General features: G+C 36.4%; 1 protein-coding gene across 1 annotated transcript; it reads right to left on the minus strand.

Moving 5' to 3' along the window:
* Positions 1-461: 461 nt before the first annotated feature.
* LOC109049161 (biliverdin reductase A-like) lies at positions 462-6,203 on the minus strand. The gene is given in 8 exon segments (XM_042711978.1): positions 462-2,071; positions 2,074-2,087; positions 2,818-2,986; positions 3,075-3,182; positions 3,338-3,435; positions 3,530-3,649; positions 4,793-4,916; positions 5,872-6,203. Coding segments are annotated over 7 exon segments (876 nt in total). The 5' UTR covers positions 4,912-4,916; positions 5,872-6,203; the 3' UTR covers positions 462-1,823.
* Between the last annotated feature and the right edge of the window lie 6,505 nt (positions 6,204-12,708).

Below are 12,708 nucleotides of genomic sequence, written 5' to 3' on the forward strand. Positions count from 1 at the left end.
ATTAATGCATTAGATATCATGAACTAACGATGAACAAGAATTTTAACAGCTTTTATCAAAGCACTTAGTTTTATTTGTTATTAGCATGTTCATTTTTTTATATTGTGTAATTATATTGTTCATAAATTAATTTATATAACTTCAAACAAAAAATGGCTTAGTATATATGCAAATTAACTAAAATAAGAAACAGATTAATAAATGTAAACATTTTTTATTGTTAGTTCATAATACTTTAAACTTTATTGTAAAGTGTTACTTGAAAAATATTTTGCATTAAAAAAAAGCCTTTTTTTGCTTCAGTTTAAGAAAATTAAGCATATACGCCTAACAGATTAAAAAAAAATAATACTTTTAATTTCAATTATTCAACAAAATACAAACCATGGTAGCAGTGATATTTTAATTTTAGTAGTTCGTGGAGAGGTTTTTTTTTTTTCTGCACCGTGATAATTTTATGTGGCCATGTGTAAAAAAAAATCTTGTTATCAGACTTCTGATTTGCACTTGTGTTAATGTGCAGATTCAGCTGCAGATAACAAATTTTCATAAAGCATGCACAATTTGTTTATTAACTGAAAACACAAATATGTAAACATAAAGACAAATGTAAACACTGCATATTAGTAAGACACAAAACATTTCTTTCCCTTTCTGAATGCTTCCCAGACAATATGTGCATTTTAATTGAGATTATGATCTGCTTCATTCAGTGCTTTCCCAGAGAGAGCACAGATAGGAAAGAATGACACCACAGCATGAATGATAAGAAAATCGACTTTGAGTTTGCTCAAAGCATGTATGAACATGTACAGAGCTCATCCAGTTTTCACAGAAATATAAAATGTCAACAGAGTAACTTAATGTTAATATGTTAATGACATGATGTATCAAACCAAACAAGAGTCCATAAATATTTTACAGTGCCTTGGAGAATCATTTGTCTGAAACGGCTATATGAAATTTGGTGCAAATGTGCTGCCCTAAAGCACAACTCGGTGTAGAAGTCACATACTAAATACCAATTCATCTACAAAACTGTAAAAAAGTCATCAGCAGAAATCATCCCTTTTTGTCTGATAGCAAGTTAACCATGTTACATTAATCAATAACTAGAGTTAGGAGTTACAGGATGCAATAAAGGAATGAGCTGTTACTGCATATCCTGATGTGGCCCACTAGTTACATATACACACAACTATTAATTACATCTACAAATTAAAAACTTTAAAGCTTATGCTGATAGAATTACATTACATGTTTTTAATCACTTTAATCTTCAAGACTGAAAAAAATCATATTTCATCTAAAATATCTGTCAAGGTCTAAAAAGGGCATAAAGAGTATAAATGTGGTCCTTTTTTGTGAGGAACAGAACAAATTTCAAGTCATACTCTTATGTTAGGTTTTTTTAAGTAGTTATTTTTTAATTTAAAAAGAATGGAAGCTTGTTTCCACCATGGGATAAAAAAAAAACAAAAAAAATGTACCAAATCTTTTTTTATCTCACAAGCTTTACTTTTATGCAAAGCATAAAAAAAAAAAAAAAAAAACAGAATTGTTAAATAAAAAGTCGCAATTGCCTTACCATAAAATGCAACTGATCAGCAAACTGATTTTCATTGTTAAAAAATTCAAAATGAAAATAAATCTATATATTCATTTATTTTAATATTATTTTCCACTCTAGTCGTCTGTCTCTACACCACAGTCTACATCAATTCCACAATTCCACACAGAGAAAGACTGAACTCATGCCCACAGTGGGTTAACTGACTCATTTCTTCTTATTTAGTGAAGATGCAGTGTGGAGAGGTTCAGGTTCAGGCCTGAGTGTGTTCACTGAGCTGCTGGATGCGGTCTGCCAGCTGCTGACAGTGTAAGATCCTGCTCCTCTCCTCCTGGAGCTCAGCAGCAGACACTTCACCCTGCAGCTTCCGGCCGAACAGCACCAGATCCTGCATGAACAGACCGACCGGCTCCCGCTGACCTGCAGGAAGCTCCGTGATGCTGGCGTCCTGGAAGTGAAGGTGTATGTGTTTGGCTCTGCCCAGTCCGGGACCCCGCTCTCAATCCAAGTTAGAGGCCTGTGTCAGAAAAAACTCAGAGGATAAAATAAATAAATAAATAAATAAAAATATAAGACTTATATTTATTCATTTATTATGAAGTAATAATCTTGAAACAATGGTGAGCAGTTTTACTTCAAAGAATATAAATTCATTTCATGAAGTACAATCATTTCCATTTTAACTTAACATCTTTGTGTTCATGGCCATATTGTTCAGCTATGAAATTTAGGAAATTATATATATATTACACACACACACACACCATTTTACATTCAGCTATTCATTGAAATATATATATATATAAAAAAAGAATAAATAAATAAATGACAGATGATAACAGGTTTTGTGCATGGGATCTTTCGACTTGCACCAGTAAGCAACCAGTTTTCTTCATAAAATGTGTATGTTTTTAAGTGTTTTCCAATTATTTCTCACTCTACATGACAATTTAAATGCAATTTTTTTCATTTATTTATTGTATTATATATTATGTGGAAAACTTGATGAAATGGTGACCTGTTTCACTGAAAATATGCATTATCTGCACACATTCATTTATATTTTAACCTCAAATCTTGGTGTTATTTGTCAGCTATCCACTAAAAAAATATACATAGAATATAATTAAGATAAATTACATTTAAATTTAAGAAAATTATGTATACATTTAAAAACAAATATTACATTAAAAAAAAAAAAATCCCAAACATGTAAAAACAGCTGTCTGTGGATGCAGTGTACTCACTTCTGCTGCTGGGTCAGTAAGTGTGCCGTCATCTTCATGTATTTGTTCTCTTTCTCCTCCACTAGAGATGCTGCAGTAACCGTGAGCTCCCCGAAAAGATCAACCAACCAGGTCAGTCTGGAAATACCGCTGAAAGACGGGAACCCAAAATTTGGCTTCAGGGATCCAGCTGAGAAGGAAAAAAAAAATCACCATCACTCAAAACCCTGGTGGAAGCCTTTAAAAAGATGAACTGCATACTATTATACAGTCACTACCTGTGAAGCGCAGCGTTCCCTCCTCCAGAGTTTTCCCAGCTATGTCTTTTTTCAGCTGTTTAAATTCAGGAGTGAGGAGTTCAATATGTTCTTCATGCAGCACCAGGCCTGAAGATACCATACAGATAGAAGTTAAACATTCAGCCATCTTGCAGTCATTAACTGCTATATAAAGACAAACTTCTACCACTTTAAATATTCACTCAGGTGTCTCCAGAAGACATGCTATGCATCCACAGCTGTAGATCAGGACAGAAACTCACCCTTCTGCTGAGCCAGACTCCACAGATCTACTGCAGACGTGTAGCTGAGGGTTACGGGATACTCAACACACACATGCTTTCCCGCCTCCAGAAACTGCCTGAGATTGAGCAGATCAGGGAGAGATGATCATTTCTGCCATGTGTGAGGAGTCAGGAGTGATTACGTGTGTGAGGAGGAAGTCGGTGTGTCACCTGATGTGCTCTTCATGGCTGGTGTTTTCCGTGCATATGAACGCCACATGGATGTCATCTCTGCTCAACGCCTCGGTCATGGAGATCTGCTTCACACCCTGCTGATCTTCAAGACTCCTCCTACACAAACACAAAACACCAGCAGAACTTTAGATAGAATCAAATTTATATGAACTATAAGAAAAGCTTAAATATTCCTAATTATTTATCTTTAAATGACACATGACTATGTCTTGAGAAGAGAATAAAAATCTAAGAGAGAAAATAATCTTTTTGAAAATAGGCCTCTACATCTGTTAATAATTTTAAGTAATTATAATACATAATATAATAATATATAACAAGTTCAATTGTGAACATTTAGAAAAATAAATTAATAATAATAATAATATCTATCTATCTATCTACAAAACATTGTATCTGATTTGTAGTTTATTTGTACTACATTTGAGCTCACAATAAAAAATAAATAAATAAATATACAGTAGTAAATGTTTGTTTATATATATATATATATATATATATATATAATATATATATATATATAAACAAACATTTACTTTTATAGCACTTTTTATACATGAACTCAAAGCAACTCAAAGTGCAACTCAAAGTGCTTCACAGGGGCATTAAAAAAACACTAACAATACAATTTCATAAAAAACCTACTCAAATACTACCTAAGAAGTTCACAAGGAAAGACAAAAAAAACAAGAAAAATATCAATTGAATTGATATTGAACACAATATCAATTAAGACTCATAAGCAAATTTAAAAAGATGTCTTAACTCATCTTAAATATATATATATATATATATAGTTATGAAAGTATCCTATTTATTTGATCAAAAATACAGCAAAAATAGCAATATTGTAAAATATTATTACAATTTCAAATAGCTGCTTTGGATTTTAAGAACTGTTTTCTACTTTTAAATATTGAAAAAGTCATATCAGTCAACCACTAGTACTGATGCATGTACAACTTTAAATCTGAAACTTTCAAAATGAGGACTGGAAAACACGTTTTAAGTGCAGGCATCTATTCTGACATTTATTTCGACATGGTTCATGTGTGTACGTGTACAGATTTCTACTGAGACTGCACACTAAGAACAGCACAGTGAATATTTGCCATATGATATGAAATTAGTCTACCGAGAGCTTATCTTATGTTCTGGGGGTCAAAAGAAACAAACCTGTAACATACATGCTTTAAGCCAGTCAGACTTGATTCATGTGTGTTTGTATGATGCACTGACCTGGACACAAAGCCCTTGATGCTGAACTTCTCAGCAGAGCTGGACGGCAGAGGAGCGAGTAAATCTCTCATCCGCGCACATCCTGCGATGCCTATACCTACAACCACTGATCCCAACATGATTCCTGCAGGAACACAACATTCATGAGCAGAAATTCAGAAGTGAGAAATAAAACTGAGTTTGTTCTGAACTTAATTTCAGTTCTGTACTGCATAATGCACATGCAGCAGCTAAGAAAAAAAAGTTTAAAACAAACATGGAGAGGATTGATCCACATCTACACTGTCCCTGTCCACGATCATGTTAAAACAAGTCAATACAAAGACACTATCATGAAACAGCAGCACATTTCTGACAAACTGGTTTGAGAAGCATGCTGCACTTAAGTTCTCGGTATGTCTGTCTGATAAAGGCTTGTTTAAGCTGGTCGCACATAATTTAAAAAAATAAATAAATAAAACGTTATTTGTACTTGACTTGGACAACTACAGTGTTTTCTCTGAATACTGCATAAACAAATCCTGATTATGTTAGTTACCCGTATACTGGGAAATGGGAGGCATAAAAAAAAATTTGCAAAAGTGGTTTAGTTTTTTTTTTATTATTATTTGTGCAGTGAATAATTTTAAAAGTACATGTTTTTAAAAATAAAATGATCTTTTGATTCAAGTTAAACATCACAAACTTTCCTTTAACATTTAGTGTGTCTCTCATGATGGAAATGACGGCAGAATTGAAGACAGTAAATAATATTTAAAAATTACAAACACATAAATACACATAAACATCAGATAAAGAAAAAAATGTAATCATGTTTATAATTATTTGTATTTTCTCATGACATAATGAATGGAAAACAAGGATCTCCTAATCATAATATGGCTTGCAAAATACTGACAATGCATTCCCGTTTTATTACTGATGCGTTTTAATACGCGTTAATTAAATCACCAAACGCGTCGCTTTAACTAAATGCGTCTGCATCGCCCGTAACTGAAGACGCGCAAATGAGAGATTACACAACGAATAATATTCAACTTCTATATGCATAAGTACAAGAGCAAGATAAATGTCCTCACCTCTGAAAGTCCGCAAAGAGCCTTCGTGTGGATTTCTAAAAAAATCTGCAGGGTGCGACTCAGATAAGAACTTTCAGAACTCTTCTTCTTCCGTTTTTTTTTTTTTGGCGTGTTACATCCTGTGTGCATATTATGTCTATGATCGCCACTTTCATAACTCTTTTTCTTAACCAGGGTTGCCAACTAATTTTCAAGGGAAGTTGCTAAAATTCCCCCGAACAGGAACGATGCACTAAATGAACTGCACCAGCACATCAGTGAGCAGCTGACAGCACACCCTGATGCTTTTCTCATCATAGCTGGGGATTTCAACCATGCTGACTTAAAGGGCCCAATCATACACCCGGGTGCAATGCGACGCAAGGCGCAGCGCAAGTGTGTTTGCATGTTCCCGTCCAGCGCCACGTCGTTTAATTAGCAAATGCATTTGCGCCCATTTGTGCGCCCGTGGGCGTGCTGGTCTAAAAAAGAGGTGTGTTCAGGCGCATTGCTATTTTAAGGAGCTGAAAATAGACCGCAACATAGACCAACTCAAACCTGGTCTAAAGTCTAAAGTCAATGGCGCAATATTTTTTTTTTTTTGTTATTTAAAGAGCGCGTTGGTAGAAAATGCGCCTCTGGGCATGGGTCCACAGTGCGCGTTGACTTTGCTTATTACACACAGGGATGCGCATCAAATATTAAAAACAAAAGGATGACAATGTAAAATAATATTATTGTGTAGGCTACATACATATAAAAATGTAATGATGGATAGTCATTGCGTGTATTAGAATTAGGCTACCTATTTGAAATTCAGCCTATTACTACTTATAATGAAAATGAAATTGGCTAATTAATTGAACAATCATGCCAATACACACACATATATTAACTGACTCATCGCAAGGAGCTATTTGAAAGCCTGCATCCAACACATCATCCCATGCCTTCTTCACCTCGGGAAGCTTTGGTGGATTCCTGCTTGTCCTGTAGATGAACTGCTCGCACGCTTTAACTTTGCGCATGAGCAGATCGGTTTCTTCGCTTGAGAAGCGTTCAGCTTTTCCGCAAACAAATTCCGCCATGTCGTTTTTCCGTCGTTAAAATAGCAAAAGTGGATTTGGATACTCCCTGAATGCACCTGTGCCGTGCACTTTACACTTTGCGTTTAGATCGTTAAAATAGAGCCCCAAGAGTGTGTTTCTAAAAATACACCATTAACTTTCCAACAAGAGGTAAAAACATTTTAGACTTTGTTTACACCACACAGAGAGGAGCTTACAAAGCCCTCCCCCTCCCCCACCTTGGTGCCTCAGACCACATTACTGTCATGCTACGAAAATTAACCATGGTTTTACTACAAATAAAACCAATTGTGTTTGGTTGATGTAGTTAAACCATGGTAATCACAAATTAACCATGGTTTTGCTATATTAACCATAGTTTAACCATTGTATTTGTAGTAAATCTGTGGTTATACAAATGGTAGTCAACACGCCAAAAAACCATGGGTTACTACAGTTTTACTATAATAGAACCATGGTTATTTTAAAGTCGCCAAACCAGTTCAAAAACAGATTCAAGTGTGGCCGAAAGGATCGTCAGAAGCTCTTCAAGACTACTTTGACACAATTGACTGGAATACTAACTGGCTGCCACTTACAATAACACCACTGACCTCCAGGAGAACTCAGAGACTGTCACTGCCTACATCAACAAGTGTATTGAGGATGTAACAGTCACAAAAACCATCACTGTCCAGGCTAACCAGAAGCCGTGGATGACAGGGGAGGTCTACAGACTCCTGGAGATGCGGAACGCTGCATTCAGAGCTGGAGATGAGGTGGGCCTGAGGACAGCCAGGGCCAACCTATCCCGCGGCATCAGAGAGGCTAAGAGACAGTACTCCAGGAGGATAGCCCATCAATTCAGTGACAGCAGAGACACTTGGAGCCTGTGGCAGGGGATACAGACCATTACGGACTACAAGCCCCCACAGCGGACCTGTGACAGCAACATCTCTCTGCTGAACGAGCTGAACACCTTCTTCACTCGCTTTGAGAAACAAAACAGCTTCACTGCACAGAAGACTCCACCTCCTCCCGGTGACCAGGTGATGACGCTGACCCCGGACAGCGTGAGGAGATCCTTCAGCAGGATCAATGCACGCAAAGCTCCGGGTCCTGACAACATTCCTGGGTGTGTACTGAGAGACTGTGCAGCAGAATTCACTGATGTCTTCACAGACATTTTCAACATCTCACTTAGTTAGGCTGTTGTTCCCACATGTTTCAAAACTACAACCATCATTCCAGTCCCGAAGAAGCCATCTCCATCCTGCTTCAATGACTACCGTCCTGTTGCACTTACTGTCATCCTCATGAAGTGCTTTGAACGGCTAGTCATGCACCACATCAAGTCTGCCCTCCCCCCCTCCCTGGACCCATTCCAGTTTGCATATCGGTCCAACCGGTCGACCGATGATGCCATCGCCACTGCCCTCCACTCAGTACTCACACATATAGACAAAAAAGGACTCATACGTCAGAATGCTGTTCAGAGTTCAGTTCAGCATTCAACACAATCATCCCTCAACAGCTCATTCACAAACTGGTCGAGCTTGGGTTCAATACTTCGCTGTGCAACTGGCTGTTGGACTTTCTGACTGGAAGACCTCAGGCAGTACGTGTCGGCAACAACACATCCAGCACCATCACACTGAACACTGAGGCCCCCCAAGGATGTGTGCTGAGCCCCCTCCTCTTCACTCTGCTGACCCACGACTGCACACCGTCACACAACTCCAACCTCTTCATTAAGTTTGCGGATGACACGACTGTGGTGGGTCTCATTAGCAAGAAGGATGAGACAAACTACAGGAGCGAGGTGAGCCGCCTGGCCGTGTGGTGCAGTGACAACAATCTCTCTCTCTGAACGTGGAGAAGACGAAGCAGATTGTTGTTGACTTCAGGAGAGCGCACACTCAACATGTTCCTCTGACCATCAATGGTGCGACTGTGGAGAGAGTGAGCAGCACCAAGTTCCTGGGTGTGCACATCACAGAGGACCTCTCCTAGACCAACAACACCGCAGCACTGGCCAAGAAATCACAACAGCGTCTCTACTTCCTCCGCAAACTGAGGAGAGCCAGAGCCCCACCCCCCATCATGTACACCTTCTAAAGAGGCACCAGCGGGAGCATTCTGACTAGCTGCATCACTGTGTGGTATGGCGCCTGCAACGCGTCCTGCCGGAAGACTCTGCAATGCATAGTGAGAGCAGCTGGGAAGATCATTGGTGTCTCTCTCCCCTCCCTCCAGGAAATTTACGGAATCCGTCCCCCCCCCCCCCCCAAGTCCCACATCCCCAGGTCCCTTCCACCCCCCCTCCCACTAACATACGATGACATGCACCAGTCACTTTGTGCAGCATTGGTCTGCTCACTACCTCATTCACCATGGAACTGACGTCATTCTACCACCTCATCAGTCAATTTAAATAAAATAACTGCTCTTGAACCCTTTTGTCACTTTAATCAGACTGAATAAGCTTTTATTTTTTTGTACTAAAAATCTTTTTATCTGCACTGTTTGTTCACTGGTTTGCACTCTATCTGCCATGTGCCTTGCGCTGCTTTATTTAACTTTATTTTTATTTTTTTATTATATGTCTTTTTTACATTCCCTTATTGTATAGTTGTATCTTATATTTTATATTTGATCTAGATTTTTAGGCTCTACTGTTAGTGTTATCCATATGCACCAAGGGTCTGAGAGTAACGCAATTTCGATTCTCTGTATGTATGTACTGTACATGTGGAAGAATTGACAATAAAGCAGACTTGACTTGACTTAAAGGAAGGTTAATTTGTTGCTAAAAGTTGCTAAACTACATTGTGGTTTCACCCCGCGATGACGTCATTACGCAATCACGACCTAAAATTGTGTCACTGTATCAAATCTCAGCAAAAAAATATTTTATACATGTTCATTTAGATTTGTTTGTAAAATAACATAAATGCATAATATAATATTAAAATGTAAACAACTATTTTTAGATACATTAAAATTTTGAAAAGTAGGCTACACATTTTTGAACAATTACAACTAAGTTTGTTTTTTTTATTTGCTAGAAAACAAGTGAAACTACACATTCTTACTATTAGTAGTTAGTTAGTGTGCTACACTCACACTAAAAAGTCTGTAACATAGGGCACAATCTTTGTTAATTTGAAGGAATTTTATAGGCCTATTGATTTTTCCACAGGTTTTTTACCTGCATTTTTAGAAAGAAAACGTTGCTAGAGTAGAAAAGTTGCTAAATTTAGCAACACATTTATATGAATAAACCATAGGCTATATAGAATAAACCGCAGACTGAATGTTTACAATGAGTTTCTTCAGATTATATTCATCAATGTTTGAACTATAAAACGAGCTGCTTTTAATGACTTGAAACAAAGTCCCTTTAGGCTTTACTTATAAAATACTTAATAGATGTGACAGAGAGTTGTTATTATTATGAACGGACCTTGAAATCGATGCATGAATGAATGGCTCAATTATGTGAAATTATGGGCATTCTGACAATAACTCTTACAATGAATCTTGCGATAGCAGTCAACTTTAAGACAAATACTGCATTGTGTAAAATATGTAGATTTTTTTAAAATATTCGTAAAATAAATTACCCATACTAAATGTACTATGATCTTACTATATATATATATATATAAATTTCAGCTCAAGATCCTAGTTACCGGGGAGGTTATCTCTACACAACTTCCACCAGAGACGCTCTCTTCAACAGGTACCATGATTTCACCTCTCAAAATAAAGAAATTAATTAATATATATAGACACTTTTGTTACAGATATAATTTATATAATCATCTTAACCGCTTTTGTCACTAGATGGGACCTCCAGCAAGTGTTTCTGAAGCTGAGGGAAGGTGAGACCATCAAGATTTTTAATAAAGACAGAATCTGAAGAGTAACTTCACACAGACAACAAATGCTAGAGGAGCATTGGATAGTTACTGTACAAAAGATTATTGACAGCCTGTTTTTTAATCAATGTGATTATGGCATTTACCTATATTTGTCTAATTTAAATGTTAATGTATATTTGTTTGGGATGTATGGAAGCTGGGTTGTTGTTTAGAACCTGTTTGCTGTTTTATGTGCTTCATTAAAAACAGATGATATAAAAATCATACACTGTAATTTTATGCATTTAATCTTTATATTAAGTATGTCTTTATTTATATTTATTTATAAACCACATGCAATAGTCGTAGTGTTTAAAGCAGTTCTGATCATACTATTGTAGAAGCAGAGTCACATAAATAAGTAAAAACAATAATAATCTAATTCTGCTTGACTTTCTAAATGTGCGCAAAACTTGAAAATCAGAATATTACAATTCAATACAGTTTGTAATACCAACACTGGGATCTAAGGATCGTCTAGTGCTATTATTAAACTTTTCCAGTAGGTGTCAGTAAATTATTATTATTCAGTAACCCTAGAAATTTGAATTGCTTGCTTCTCAAAAAACAAACAAAACATGAAATAATTTTGTGAGGAATATCAAAAGATGCAGCCTATACAGAAAACAAGTGCGTTCTGTCAAAGTACCATAAGTCATGCTAGTTACACTATTCAATTTTGTGCCAATTTTTTAACCTTTCTCTTTGTTTGCTGGAAATAAAACTGCATGAAGATTTTGCTTGAAGTATGAACATGTACTGAAAGATTTCCCTTGGTACTTTATTTTTTCAAATGACAAATTTAAACCATGCTCCATTCATAATTACCATTAAGTATCATAAATCTACATTCACAGGAGTGAGCAGACTTCTTCCAGTGACCCAGTTTAGCCGCTCTCTAATCCACATTTCCTCTCATTAGTTTTTTGGCTGAAATATTGAGGACAGAGAAACATAAGAAGCCAAAATATTTAAATAAAACACACTTAAAGCTATACTACTGCTGCTACTATTAATAATAATCATTATTATTATTAGTGCAATATTATTGCATTTAGTACGATATATAAGTTTTAGTATTGAATAGCATACTACTCTCACAGTATATACTGTAGTATGTATAGATGACCTACTATATTTGCCTAAATGCACAGCTACAGTACACTGCGTAGAATACTTTATCCCACAATGCAATGCACTTAAATGGCCTTTCATGTTTACACTGACAAATTGTTCAGAAGATCTATCATATATAGCACAAACAGAACGAGCATATGCTATTCTGAATTCAGCAATTATATTTCCAAGATGCAACAATGTAGCATACTACATTTAAAACATTTCTTGTCGCATAATGCGTACTGATTATTCAAAGATAGAATGTGAAACAGTATGCAGTAGTGCATTATAAATGCAGTGCAGCAAGCAAACTAGCGTTCAATTCTTCAGTTCTCTCTGAATCTGTTTTGAATCTGAGAAAAACTTGGTTCCAGACCGAGATGGGGCTTCATGTCTCAAACTTTCCTCCTCTTCTCAAGCCCAACAAAAACCCACTGTTGCTATCCCCCAAAACCACCCGCTCCTGCTGCAGAAATATCCTCATATTGCACAGAGTTCTGGAGACCATCTGTCTTCACTTTCATCTGCCAAATCATCCATGCATATAAATACTTCCTCCAATCTGTTTTCATCTGATTTTGCAGCAATATAAAATATATTACATCACAGTGTTTTAGCCAATGAAATGTATAAATCCTTCATTAAATGACCAAGTTTTTTATGTTTTATATTATATGGCCATAGAGAGATGTGCTGGATGGATTTGTTACATTTTAGTTGGCTTGAGGTTTTCTTGAATATTAGGC

The sequence above is a fragment of the Cyprinus carpio genome, chromosome A2 (genome assembly GCF_018340385.1).
Source record: "Cyprinus carpio isolate SPL01 chromosome A2, ASM1834038v1, whole genome shotgun sequence".
Classification (NCBI taxonomy): domain Eukaryota; kingdom Metazoa; phylum Chordata; class Actinopteri; order Cypriniformes; family Cyprinidae; genus Cyprinus; species Cyprinus carpio.